This window comes from Gekko japonicus, unplaced genomic scaffold (assembly GCF_001447785.1).
Source record: "Gekko japonicus isolate JY-2015 unplaced genomic scaffold, Gekko_japonicus_V1.1 scaffold27, whole genome shotgun sequence".
In the NCBI taxonomy this organism is placed as follows: Eukaryota; Metazoa; Chordata; class Lepidosauria; order Squamata; family Gekkonidae; genus Gekko; species Gekko japonicus.
Window position 1 is genome coordinate 527,379 of NW_015172002.1, and position 14,838 is coordinate 542,216.

Sequence of the window (14,838 nt, forward strand, 5' to 3'; positions counted from 1 at the left end):
GTACTTCATCCTCCACCACATATTTGGACACTTGTCAAAACCAAGTCTAGTGCAGCAGCAAATGCCTCTTAGAGAAGCCATTACTCTACCCAAAAATGGCGCAGGCAGAAGCAGCCATAAGCAGCTAACCTTCCAGCACTCAGGATGAAATCCCTGAAGAACTCTTGGCATCCAGGGAAGGAAGGAGGTGGGCACGGTCCTCTGATGCTCTGAGGGACAATAAATCTCTCTTGCAGCCTCTTCAACCGACTCAGATTGTCTGATCCCAGCATGTTAAGTACATCCTGGTCTGGAAGGTCTCCCCAACTTGTGCAGCCTCCAGTGGGAACTTTACACATCTTTGGAAGAGATTGGGGGGGAGAGGAAAGTGCAAAACTTTTAAGATTTTTCTCCTTTTAGCACCCAACCGTCCACCACCATACCCCCATACCTCTCATTATTGTCCTATTTGACTTTGTAGCTTAGGACTGATTCAAATATACTTACATCACTCAATGAGTGCCACTGAGGACTTCAAACATGAATATTCATCACTTTTGATGGGTGCAACATGAAGTGATGAATTACATGTGTGAACCCACCACTGAGAAAACAGTATAAATGGGTATTTCATGTCTCCAGATGTCACGCAAAAAACAGTACATTTTCAGGTAAACTAAATCTGTGGTGCTGTTTCTACTGATTCTGTTATCAGTATAGAACTACAAAATAAATTATATATATTTGACAAAAACACAAATGCAACATATTGATTTGAATTTAAGAATGTGAATCAACACAGGTTGAGATCCAGCATTTCCTAACTAACCCTGGTAGAGTCCAGTGATTTCAGAAAGTTATACATATTCTTTCAACAGATGAGCAATAGTAAAGCTCTATGAGTAAGTGAAAATTTCTGTCTATACAAAAGAAATTTGAGATGACCATAAATTAATTGCTGGATGCAATACTGAAGGCATGTTTTTTTCCCATTTCTGATACATGACTTTTTGAGCTTGATGAACAATTCATTATACAGTTCCAAGCAGATCACTTATGGTCCTTTTATTCAAGTATTATCGTGCGGAATAGGCAAAGAACAAAAGAATCAGAAACAAGTAAGCCTAAACAACAACAAGATTTGCTTTTTTCAAAGGCAGAAAGAGCCATGCAAAAGCCTTAATTTGTGCTAACTCAGAGGGCCTTAGAACTATAAGGTTGAGGTCACATGGCTCTCCTTATCTGTTCCTCATAAAACATCCACAAAACCACAGAAACAAAGATTAAAATTCAGTAGCAAAACAACCTCCATGAAAAGTAGTTTCATAAGGTTATGGCAACACACCCAACCCCCCCCCCCCAAATGCAAAAAGTAGGAAATTCCTACTACCACCAAGAAACATGGTAGCCTAACTTTAAAGGGAAACTTTTCTTCCAGTATTGTAGATGCAAACAAAGGAAAAGTTTTACTACCACAGAAGTCTTGCCACCAGTTAGCAAAGCCTACCATCTTGCAATTCTGCCATTCCTTACCTGAAGAAGCTGTTTCTGAAAGAGCCTGGCAAAGTGGCTGTAGTTACAGGCTGCTGACAGGTGAGCCATCATAACTCTGTAAAGTAAGAGAGAAATTATGAATTCTCACTGATTTAGTCACAGTAAATAGAATAGCTTTAATTTTGCATGGACAATAAGGAACAGCAAATGTCTTCCAATGCAATTTCAAGCTTTGGAAGGGTCAAAACTGAAAAGTGCTATTTTCTTTCTAATTCCCTGATCAGTGAGAAGCACCTATTTACACTACTTCTTCTACTGTTTGTACACCAACCACAGCAAAATGTGTGGCAGGGCATAAGCTTTCATGAGTATCTGAAGAAGTAAGCAGTGACTCATGAAAGCTCATTCCCTGCTACAAATTTTGATAGTCTTTAAGGTGCTACTGGACTTTTGATGTTATTGTGGCAATGGATCCAGGTGGCCAGGTCTGGCACATCAAGTTATGGGGACATCTTACTGGCTAGGCTGAGTTGGCAGAAAGTCTTTTGCAGCTGCATTAACTTGCTTCTCCAGTAATAAAGCTGGATCCCCAACGCTTTTTACTGAGTCAGCAAGGATCAGTTGAGCTCCATCAAAAGTGGGAAGAGCAATGTTCTTCAAGGCCTCCACCTTCTCAACCAGTATTACCTTTGTCTTTTCAGCGTTTAGTTTCAACTGGTTCACTTTTAGCCAGTTAACCACTGTGGCCAGGCAGAGATTCACGACCTCTACTGCATCACCAGGAGATTTGCTGAGTACCATCAACATATTTGGAAAACACAACAGTGGCCACAGGATTGGAAAAGGTCAGTTTACATTCTAATCCCAAAGAAGGGCAATGCCAAGGAATGTTCAAACTACTCAGTTCACACACTAGCAAGGTCATGCTCAAGATCCTACAAGCTAGGCTTCAGCAGTACGTGGATAGAGAACTGCCAGAAGTACAAGCTGGGAAAACATCTACGTCTACTTCACTGACTACGCTAAAGCCTTTGATTGTGTGGATCACAACAATCTATGGCAAGTCCTTAAAGAGATGGGAGTACCAGACCACCTCACATGTCTCTTGAGAAACCTGTATAAGGATCAAGAAGCGACAGTTAGAACCGGATATGGATCAAATGATTGGTTTAGCATAGGAAAAGGAGTACAACAAGGATGTATATTGCTTATTTAATTTATATGCAGAGTACGTCATGCAACATGCCGGCCTGGATGAATCACAAGCCGGAATTAAGTTTGCTGGGAAAAACATCAACAACCTCAGATATGCAGATGCTACCACTCTAATGGCAGAAAGTGAAGAGGGCCTAAAAAGCCTCTTCCTCCGGGTGAAAGAGGAGAGCACAAAAGTTGCCTTGAAACTCAACATCACAAAAACTAAGATCATGGCATCCGGCCCCATCACTACTTGGCAAACAGAAGGGGAAGTCATGGAAGCAGTGACAGACGTCACATTCCCGGGATCCAAGATCACTGCAGACGGTGACTGCAGCCACATGAAATTAAAAGACGCCTGCTCCTTGGGAGGAAAGCAGTAGCATAATAAAAATAGAGACATCACCCTGCCAACAAAAGTCCGTATGGTCAAAGCAATGGTATTCCCAGCAGTAATGTACGGCTGCGAGAATTGGACCATAAGGAAGGCCAAGCACCAAAGAATAGATGCTTTTGAATTATGTTGCTGGACAAGACTCTTGGACTGCAAGGAGACTGAATCAGTCAATTCTAAAAGAAATCAACCCTGACTGTTCCCTGGAAGGCCAGATACTGAAGCCGAAGCTCAAATACTTTGGCCACCAAATGAGAAGGGAGCATTCACTGGAGAAGCCCCTGATCCTGGGAAAGACTGAAGGTAAAAGAAGAAGGGGACAGCAAAGGATGAGATGGTTAGACAGTGTTATTGATGCAATGAACATGAAGTTGAGCAAACTCCAGAGGACGATGGAGGACAGGAGGGCCTGGCGTGATGCGGTCCATGGAGTTGCGAAGAGTCGGACTCGATTGTGTGACTGAACACCACCACCAACACCAGCAGCATGCTGATGACAACCAATCCCAGAACTATGAATGATTTGTCCTAAGGATAGAACTGCACCCTGTGGAATCCCAGAAGACAGGTCCCACACCAATGACAAAAGGTTTCCAACAAATATTCAAGACGAGGCAGCACTACAGCCTTTGTGAGCACTTAAGGAGTTCTGTTAACTTGTAGATAGCAAAACTACTGCACCAAAGATCATTACCTGATCCTGTTGCCCAGGCACCTCTCAAAATCCCAACCTGATTTTTCACTATTATCTTCCCATTCACGCAGCAACTCATAGAAAATATCCCTGTTGAAGGAGACAGACATTCAACAGTTAGTCTTTCAAGATCCAAAATCTCAATAATCAGATGTGCCACCAACCCACATTATTGGTGCCATAGTACTCTACTCATCTAAAAGCAAAACAGCAGCAGGAAAGCACAGCCAATTCCAGCAAGAAGGGGCTTTTTCTATACCGTATAATTTATAGATATTCTATTAGTGACTGTTCAGAAACAAAAGCCAAAGAACCCAGCACACACATTTAAAGCTATTATCCTAAGCTTAAGTACTGGAAGAAAACCCCACTGAAATCATCTGCAATTACTACCAAGCAAGTCAATGCTTTATGTGGAAAAATGGGATGACCACTTTGCTTGGTAAAGGAGGTGGGAGGGCTGAAAGGCATTTTTTCCCCCAAGGAAACCCCAGAAGTGAAGGAAAGGGATGCTGTTTTTACTGCAAGCAGCTTGACAACTAGCTGTGTTCACTTCAGCTCCAAGGATATTACCAGCTTGCAAACCTCTTCATTTGTATATTGTGTTAACACTGCTGAGCAGATCTATTATGATTAAAGCACTATCATTCTTTTCCTGGAGTCAGCCCTTTAAACCTCTGCTACAAACAAAAGTTGTGCATTACACTGGTGCAGTATAGAGGGTTACAGATACTTCACAATTTATTCTACTTGCTAACAAAAAAATTTGCCTTGCTTTTTTCATTAAAACACTGTAAAAACTTACACATACTGCATTTGGGGCATGTCTCTACCCCAAGCCAAATTCCACCCTATTTTGATGTGGAAAAATTCCCACAAAAACAAAGAGGGAGCGCAGCCCCCTCCAGGACAGACTGACTGTTCTCAAGCATAATTGTCACTGACCAGCAGCACCTCAGTCTTGTCTGGGCTGAGCTTCAGTTTACTGGCCCTCATCCACCCCATTACTGACTCCAGGCACCTCTTCAGGACTTCCACAGACTTCCAACTGACTCAGCTGTTAAGGATTGCTGAGTGTCATCTGCATATTGGTGGCACCTGACTCCAAATCCCCTGATAGTCTCCCCCAGCAGTTTCATGTAGATGTTAAACAGCACGAGGGACAAGATGGAGCCCTGCAGGACAACACAGCATAAATGCCACAGGACCGAGCAGCAGTCCCCCAGCATCACCTTCTGGAATTGTCCATTCAAGTACGAGCAGAACCAACAAAGTCTCAGACATTACTGAGAGGTCCAAAAGAATTAACAGGGACAGACTCCCCCCGCCCCTCTCTTGGTAACAATCAAATATTAGGATGACAAGGGCTGTTTCCATTCAGGCCTGAACCCAGACTGTAACCCAGTTCCTCATAGATTGTCTGAAGCCACCACCCACACAAACACCTTAACAAAAATGGATACTGGCCATTGAATAATAGTTGTTCAGGCCAGTGGGGTCCAGGGCTGTATTCTTCAGGAGGAGTTGTACAACCACCTCTTTCAAAGTGGCCAGAACTATACCCTCCCACAGGAAGGGTTTATTACTAGCTGTACCCATTCAACCAGCCCAGCCTGGCTTGATACCAAAAGCCATGAAGAAAAAGGATCCAGTCTAGACACGGTGGGTTGCATACTTCTGAGCAGCTTCTCTGCTTCATCAGGCCTCACTAACTGATGGACCTCCATACAACTAGAACCAGAGTGAACTCCACTGGCACCCTGAGACTGAACTGCACCAAATGTGGAATCTGAGTCATAGCAAATGCAAATGATTTTATCCTCAAAATACATCACAAAGGTTTCTCAGCAAGCCAGTACACTTTCCATGTCTACATTTTCACAAGGCTGGGATATGGGCCTCATTTACAACCCAGAAAAGCTCCAATGGACTGCATTTTGTGGGTACAATGGCAGAGGAAAAGTGAGCTTGCTTTGTCGCCATCACCACCCACAGGTCAGGCACAATAATGTGCTCTCACCTGTGTTTAGCCACATTCACTTGGTCTGTTCTTCCACTTGCACTCCAATGCTTCATTGCTGCAAGCTCCTTAGTAAACCAAGGAACATTCTGGGCTTTACAGCAGGGTAGAGGGCACTTCGGAGAGATCATGTCCACAGCCTGGGTCATCTCCATACTCCAGACTGGCCAGGGCTGTGAGTGTGACAAGAGCTCCAGCCTTCCTGCCTGGAAAATCCTGAAGGGATGTCAGGAAACCATCCAGAGCCACTAGCATCCTGGGGCAGACCATCCTAATTGGCCCCCCACCCTTCTAGGTGTTCTGAGTTCTGTGAGTCTAATGGTCAGTCCAAGACAAAAGCAGCAGGGGAAATTCCTCCATTACCAAGCCACGCATTGTCCCCAGAGGAAGCCAGATCAAGCATATGTCTCAATATATGTGTAGGAACTAGAATGTTCTGGGACAGCCCCGTGGTTGTCATGGCAACCATGCAGTCCTGAGCCACTCCAGTCAGGGTAGCCTCAGCATGGATACTGAATCCTTGAGGTCCTCAGTGCCAAATCTGAGACTGCTTCAATCAACTCAGGCATGGAGACAGTTGGGCGGCACAACACCAGTGTTCCCTCTAAGCTGAGTTAGTGTAAGCTAGCTCACAGTTTTTTAGCCTCCAGCTCACACATTTTTGTATTAGCTCAAGAAGGATGGCTCCAAAGCAAACTGATGTATGCAGTAGCCAAGTGGCTCACTTACAACTTTAATGCCAGCAGCTCACAAAGTAGAATTTTTGCTCACAAGACTCCACAGCTTAGAGGGAACATTGCACACCACCAATCCCTATTCTGTCCCAACATCTGGTACATACACTTAAAATTGGGGTTCTGGGTTACAAAACACCTGGTGAGTGCCAGACAGGCCCAACAGACCACAGCCATGCCTCCTCCCCTTCCACCAAGGCTAGGCTGATGCTGTATGAGAAGCCCAGGGGGACAGAATTGGGAGACAGCCACCCCCTCCCTCCTTCACTCACCCAGGTCTCTGTGATACATAACAGGTCAACTTCCTCATCCAGTATTAAATCCTGGATGAGGACTTTTTATTCTGAACAGATCTGGCATCCAGCTGCATCACTTCCAGGCCTGATAGGTGGTCAGTAAGATTACCAGGGTCACCTTGGTTGGGGACTGGAAAGAGGAATAGTCTGACCTGACGATCCCTCTTTACCCTCCTCTGGCCCACCCTCCTCCCATTACACCTCCCTCTACCCACCAGTAGCTCAATCTGGACACTATCTACCCTGACCCCAATGCCTGTTCACCTAGACATATAATACAAAATGCCACCACCAGTGGCCAGCTATTATTGTTGGGTCACAGGGAAACGAAGCAATCTGTTGGTTGCCAGTCTCCAGCCTCCAACTCCTGTTGCAGCATGATGTAACTTGCTGTTGAAGAGATTTTTTTCCCCCCTGAGATCATCGTGGTAGAACAAGAGTTTCAGTGTATTCATAAACAAATAGGAATTTCCGACCCAAAAGTTTTAAAAGTTAGAATGAATAAAATAAAGTCATTAGAGACAAAATTATTAATCATGACAAAGTAACAAAAAGAAATGCAGGACAAACAAGAGCGTATGGTTGGGGCAGCAAAGAAACAAGGGCTGGCCATTAATGTTAGTAGCTATGGGGAGATGTTAGATAATACAGCTGGGATAATCTGATTTTGGAGTCAGTCACCAAGGTAAAAAATTGCTCCCTTGCGGTGGCTCAAGTGGTTAAGACGCTGAACTGCAGGCTGTGGAAGGTCAGTAGTTCAGCGGTTCAAGACCCGGGTGCCGCAAGACAGGGTGAGCTCCTGTCTCTAGTTCCAGCTCCTGCCAACCTAGCAGTTCGAAAGCAAGAAATTGCAAGTAGATAAATAGGTACCACTTCGGTGGGAAGGTAACAGCGTTCCGTGCGCCTTGGTGTTTAGTCATGCCGGCCACATGACCACGGAAACGTCTTCGGACAGCGCTGGGTCTTCGGCTTTGAAACGGAGATGAGCACCGCAACCCTAGAGTCGGATTCGACTGGCTTTCGAGCAAGGGAACCTTTACCTTTACCTTTACTAAAAAGGCTGAGCCTCCAAACTAGTTCAAATTAATGTTTGCACGAAATACTTCTTTTTAACAATCAATACAATTCTGGAGGGGAAAAAAAATCAAATAATCGATTCTACTGAATTAATTTCAGATCTTTCTCATGAGAAATACATAAGAGGAGGAAGCAGGGTGTACAATTTTGGTCTAACAACAAGAATTAATTGGACTCCTTGTCAAGATTACTTGCCACTATGAATCAAGCTATTTACGATAGGTTACTTCCTCAGCACACACAATGTGGCCCTTGTGGTTGTTTCACTGCAACAAAGAAGTATCTTCTGGAGAACTGAGTGTTTTAAGAACTGCTCTCCAAACACCAGCACAATATTTAGCAAACTGAAGAATCATAAAACATGACAACACCCCTTGATGGAAGATGGTACTTACCTTTGCTTCTTAAATATGTGAAATGCCTTATCACTGGAAAAGTTAGACCGATCATCAGTTTCTGGTTGGAAAGAAACAGACTGCACAGATGAGGGCAGCAAAAGGGACACCTGTACAAAATATATAGTTAATCATAACATATCCCTGATAATGTAACATGCAATGCAAACATAATTTTTTTAAAAAAATTAAACCAATAGGGCTGAATTACAACTCACTCTCCCTTATACATTCATATGCCAATTGTTAGAACTTTATATTTGGTCAGCTTCAGTGTCATACCATGTGCAGAATGCCCAATATTCAGGAAGTCAGCTGAGAAAATGTCAACCGAAAAAGAAGTCAACCAAGAAAATGTTAACTGATATTTTGCTTTTTGCCATTTTTTAAACTTATGATGCAATTGTAATTCTGGCCCTATTAGGAAGTTTCTGTGCAGACACTACCAGATTCCGATTTTTAATGTTAAGAAGAGAAAAATACTGGGGACAAACACTGACCATAGACTCAACCCAGGGCTGCTTTGCATCTGGAAGGTGGGAAGCTGGGCCAGAAAAAGGCTGTTCCATGTCAGCCGCACCAACAGGCAAAAGCCTTGCCATGGCAACAGGGAGCCTTCTGGGCGGGGGCCCGGCAGCCTTCTCAGCAAGCCAATCACTGGCCACCTGGAACTTTCTGGGGGCAGAGGCTGGAGCAGACCTCAGAAGCATAGTCTTCATTCTGGTCCACTCCTTCCCTTCTTCCAGTCATGCTGCCTGGGCCCAGCCACTCAGTCAGCTCAAAGGGACACCCAGCATAGTTGCATGCTGTTTTGTATGGTTTGTTCCTATTGTTTTATTTCTTGTCAAAGCTTTTGGACAGTTTCAGATATTGGGCTGGATACGTTTGAGGGGGAAGCTGCAGCTGCATGCCTGCCTCCCACAGGTGGAGACCCCTTAAGGAGATCTCCCAGCACGTGAGTTGGGAAAGGGTTCAGTCAGTTGACAGGCGGGTCACCTGATGCTTGGATCTGTGCCCCATGGTGCACCAACGCTCCATCAGCTGTAATCGATAAAAGCTGTAGCCTGTTTCACTCCACCAAGATCTTGGTGTGCTCTGTGTCTCCTTTTCCCCACCCGGCTGCCTCCCCCTCCCCCTAGGACCACAATCATGAATGGTAAGAAGGCTAAAAAAATCATTTTAGTCCTCAAGGAACATTGAGGAGACCATAGTTTCACAAAGGTCTTCTGGTATCAAAACTGACTGAGCATTTACCTTTGCTGTGCTGTTTTCATAGGCTGCCATAAGCCTTTTATGCAAGTCAGGGGAAAAGGATGCAACCCTTTCATTCTCCGCCAAGAGCTTCAATGTGCCTTTCTCTAAATGAGATACAACTCTACCAAGACAACAGCAACAAGAAAAAAGTATGAAATGAAAGATAAAATCCAAGTAAAGCCTAATGAATTGCACCCCTAACCTCTACACACCACTGATGAAAATCATCCTATATAGACTGACAAATCTTCATGCCAATAAAGGTTTTGTGTGTGTGACTGACTGACAGACAAATGAGAAGGAAGTTCTGGTGGCAGCAGAAGCAAAATCAAATCCAAACGCAACTGAACACACCTTTCCACACCAAAACCCCCATTTCAGATGGAACTGTCAAATGTTTACAGGACCATAGTTTTCTTACAGCTGAATTAACATTGCAGTACTAAGGGAGTTATTCAGACATAAGGTGTCTCAGCATAAAGTAAGCACCAAAAAGTAAAAGCAAATGCACATAGCAGGAACACTGCAAATTGCCTGCTGTGGGAGAAATGTGTGTGTGTGTGTGGGGGGGGGTTTGAGGCTGCAGACACAGCGACATCACTTTGGGGAGATTTCTATAGTGTCATGGACACAGCAACCCAATTTCTATAGTCTTTACTCCTCCAATTCATAGCCATTGTCTTTCGGTAACATGTAGGAAGTTTAAGAGTGTTGTGTGATTGATATCACTTATGGGTCTTCACCTGGAAGTGATCATCACCATATCGCACAACAGTCCCCCTTCCCATGCCCCATCCCCATAGGCTCTCAGGACTGCCAGGTATAGGCCTAGCAGCCCCAATTCCAAAACCCTTTAACTTACTCAAACTGATCATCCAGGACCTGCACAGCAAAATAGACACAGTTGTGCACACTGCAAAAGTGTTGCCTCTCTACTGCATCTGTGAATAAAATGTATTAACATACTTAACACTGACATTAAATACAATTAAAGTGAGACGCTAGGTAGAAAACTAGGTAATCTCCACAGAGAAAGAACTGCTTAAGAGCTACATCCCATGAAGAACTGGTAGATCATCCACTGACTACCAACAAATCCCACAAGTCTATTTCCAGCATTGCCCTCTTATCACCAGGTCTTTGAGAAGGCCAACCACTGAAAAAGGATGTTTCCACACAGGGATTCCCCCCTCCCCCGCCGGTGGCAGACAGCATGCCTCCACTTTATTTGGGAACTTCCACACTATGCTGTGCTCTTTCTGAGCATGGCTCCTGGGGATCCTAGGAAAGAAAAACTTCCTTTGCTCTGACTTAAAAAGAGAAACAGTGCTCTGGTTGCAGGCAGAGACTCCCTGTGAAAGCTCCGCCTTCAATCAATCTGGGGAGGGATGGGAGAGCTTTGCGTTGCTTTCAAAATGGCAATGCCCGGTTCTGGCATTCTACCTCCTTTTCAGCACTTTAAAAGGTTTAAATCTCAGCCAAGGCTGTCAGCCACAGATTAACTGTTGATGGGAGGGAGGGGGTTGCCAAGCTGTAGAGGGTCCTGGCAACTGCCAACAACAGTGTTTCTGCACCAGCCTGACAAGCAGGAAGGGGGTGGGGTACCAGAAGTAAGTGATGTTGGAACACAGCATACACCCCTCAATCCTGCTTGCTTGTGCTCACGCAATGGGGATGGCTTTTCTCACCCCTGTGTGAAAGCAGCTCAGGTTCCACTGTTTTAAATAAGCATATTGGTATTTTGGACATTTACATTAAAATCTCTATCCTACTGGGTTTTCAAGTATTTCAGTGAATAGGAACACATACTTTAAAAACAGGTTTCAAATGATTAGTTATATTCTTGTCATTTAGAAACCAAAGAGACCACACATTTTTATTGCCTCTAACATGCCCACAGTAAATGAAATGCAACTCTTTAAAGTCCATCGAAGACAGAGGTCCCGTACCTGAGCCAGGGGGAGAATGGATGTGGGTATCAGGCTTCCCACTTTGGAAGGGATGCCTTTGGCGTCGGCCCAGAAGGTGAGAAGCCAGGGAGTCACACTGGAACTGGATGCTTCTCTTTCTACAGAAGCCCAGGTTGCCACAGTCGCCAGATCTGCCTTTTTCCATATTAGGCAGATTAGGTTACTAAGATCCTATCTTTCTCCTCAGGACTCAGCTACAGTGGCTCATGCAATGGTCACTTCCAGTCTTGATTAATGCAATTTGCTCTATGCAGGCTTGCCCTTGAGGCTGACCTGGAAGTTACACTGGTACAAAATGTGGCAACACACCTGCTGATGACGATGCCTGTGCAGGCTCACGTTCAGCAGATGCTCCGTCAACTGCATGGGTTGCCGGTTGAGTTCCAGATTCGCTTCAAGGTGTTGATAATAACCTTCAAAGCCTTACATGGTCTGGGACCAACATATCTGAGGGACTACCTTCTCCCATATATGCCCCAGAGAGCATTACACTCTATGGATCAACATCTCCTGATGGTCCCAGGCCCGAAAGACGTCGCTCTTGCCTTGATCAGGGCCAGGGCTTTTTCTGCCCTGGCCCCTGCCTGGTGGAACATGTTCCCCACTGAGATCAGGGCCCTGAGGGATCTCCTTCAATTCCACAGAGCCTGTAAGACAGAGCTCTTCCATCAGGCCTTCGGCTGAGGCAGGGGGCATCCATATATGGCCTCCCTGAGGTTTCTGTCTCCCATCCAACAATAGCTGGCTATATCCATCTGCTGACCACCAATTTTAATGATACAATTGTGTTTTAATATTTTAATTGTATTTACTGTATTGCTATTATGTTGTTACCTGCCCCGAGTCCTGCTTGCAGGAAGGGCAGGCTATAAATATGAAAAATTAATTAATTAATTAAAACATGACTGATTAGTATGTACTACAAACTGTAACTAGCAGCTCAGGACCTTTATCCAACACAGCTTCTGACCTTTATATTCTTCATCAAAATCTGGGTCTTTCTCTTGGTCATCTGAAGAAAATGTTCTCTTGGATGTTAGCAGCTGCAACACAAAGAAAAGCTCCAGGAAAATATTTGGCACGAGGTTTTCTGCAAAGCAAATTAAAGGAATAATGCTATTTACTCTGAGCATCTTCAATTTGTTAATTTAAGAAATTCTATTCCTATCTATTCCTTTGGCTCAGGGAGTTACCATTCTACCAAACTAAACCAATTTTTGAAAAAAATTAAACTGTAGATCAAAATATCTATACCTGGCCCAAAATATGCCTGATACAGAGCAGACCCATGATCAGCTCATACAATAAATTACATTGTAATTTTTTATTTCAAAGTAGTTGCACTGAACTGGTTCTGAGCAATGGAACTAGGGATGGACTGAACTGTGAAAACTGTATGGAAAAAAGACATTAAACCCCTCTCCCCCAATACCACTGGCCTGATCCAACTGGGGAAAGTAGGCACAGATACTATTAAGCAAAAAACAAAAGTTCACAGATTCTGTGAATTTAGGCATGAGAGCAGGAAGGGACAAGCCAGTGCTCGGTTCTTCTGGCCCTTTCTTACATGCCCAGGATAATGCCGATCACCACTTTGGGTTCAAGAAGGAATTTTCCTCTAGGCCAGATTGGCCTAGAGATCCTGGGGTTTGTTTGCCTTCCCCTGGACATAGAACAGGAGTCACTGGGAGGGGGGGGGAAGGTAGTTGTAAATTTCCTGCGCTGTACAGGATGTTGGACTAGATTGCCTTAGAGGTCCATTCCAGTTCTATGTTTTTAAAATTAAAGACACTAGGCAATCCAATCACAAATCAGCCATCACATTTGGTTTAACCTAAAAAGAGCTACTTTTATCTTACTTAACAAATGTAGCCTGTCTTTCTCTCTGTTCAGATCAAAGGCAAGCTTAAACACACAGCGATTTTCATTTTACAGCATTCATGGATTTCTTTACTACATCTCCAACACATCAAAACCAAAAATCAGTGTTTAAGAGACTTGGTCTGTCTGTATTTTGCATAAGCACATGGTAGACCCAGAATGTCACATTAGGCATGACATTCAATATTCTAAGAATAACGACTTCCGGTTTATGAAGCAGCAATGGCGGACACTCTCCCCAAGCCGCGGAAGAGCCGCACACCAGCGGCCTGGAGGGGTGCCACCTCAAGTGACACCCCCACGGAGCTTTTGCAATAGGCTCCAGGCCAAAGGGCTTTTGAGAGGTAGCCTCTTTGATGGTGTAATGCCGGAGAATCGAGGCTCCCCTCTGCCCTGACGGTCCAGATGCTGTGTGGCCTTTGGGCACAAGCTGGTTTGACTGGGACAAGCGCCAGAGATCGAGTGGAATATCATTAAAAGGCAGCGTGGTCAGAGAATCTGACCGACAATGAACGTGAGTTCTGAATAAAACGGACAATTAAAAAAGCGGATCCCCCCCCTGTGTGGGAAGAAACGGAAGCAAAGAGGGACGCCTCTTATGTGAACTAATCGATAAACAACATGAAGGGGGAGGGGAGGAGCGTGTGTGTTGAGAGAGACTTACTCGATTTTTGACATCGTGGGGCGAGTTTCTTGAGTCAGGAAGAAGCGGTAGGAATTGTAAACATATCGTAAAAATGGCGGCCCAGCGTGCAAAATTGAAAACGAAACCACCAGGCAGTCAGAGTCCGAAACCGGAAGAGGGGGCAGACGTCATTAAATTACTAGCGAATATGCTCAAGCCGGTGATGGAGCAACTCGATGGTATTAACCAGCAACTGACTGTGATGAATAAGAACTTTGCATCTCAACAGCTCCAGCTGAATGAAATGGAAAAGAAAGTGGAGCAGGCTAATGAGAAAATCAAAGAGATGGACACCACAAATAAGAAGTTGAAGAAAAGACTGGGAGAAGTGGAAATAAAGCAGAATTTTCAAGAAAATCGTGTACTACAATTACAGATGGAAAAAGCCAACATGATTCTCAGGTTCCAGGGAGTTCCTGAAGCAGCAAAGAGGACCTGAGGAAGTTGCTTAGCGAGATCATCGCTCCAGTGATAGGCTTCACAGTGGATGAATTGGTAAAAGACATGGAGGTGGCCTATAGAACATACTCCAATTATATTAAAAAATAGCCTACTTGGAGAAATTGTGGTCAGATTCTCAAGAAGACAGACCAGAGATGTTATTTTAAAAGCGACATCAGCAACTCCACTGAAAATGGGAAATGTAATAATCAAGACTCTAAAAGACATTCCATTTGAAATTTGGCAAAAGAGGAAAAATTACAAAGATTTGATTGCTTTTCTTCAAACTAATGGAATAACGTACAGGTGGGCAATCCCGGAAGGTGT

General features: G+C 44.2%; 1 protein-coding gene across 1 annotated transcript in view; it reads right to left on the bottom strand.

Moving 5' to 3' along the window:
• Positions 1–14,838, bottom strand: part of CDAN1 (codanin 1) — a 61,717-nt gene that overhangs the window by 32,229 nt on the left and 14,650 nt on the right. Inside the window, exons 5-11 of the mRNA XM_015420045.1 lie at positions 12,475–12,594; positions 10,397–10,475; positions 9,535–9,655; positions 8,281–8,390; positions 3,759–3,848; positions 1,513–1,588; positions 130–338 (exon numbers count right to left, since the gene is read on the bottom strand). Of these exons, the coding sequence (XP_015275531.1) occupies positions 130–338; positions 1,513–1,588; positions 3,759–3,848; positions 8,281–8,390; positions 9,535–9,655; positions 10,397–10,475; positions 12,475–12,594 (805 nt within the window). The remainder of the gene's footprint in view (positions 1–129; positions 339–1,512; positions 1,589–3,758; positions 3,849–8,280; positions 8,391–9,534; positions 9,656–10,396; positions 10,476–12,474; positions 12,595–14,838) is intronic.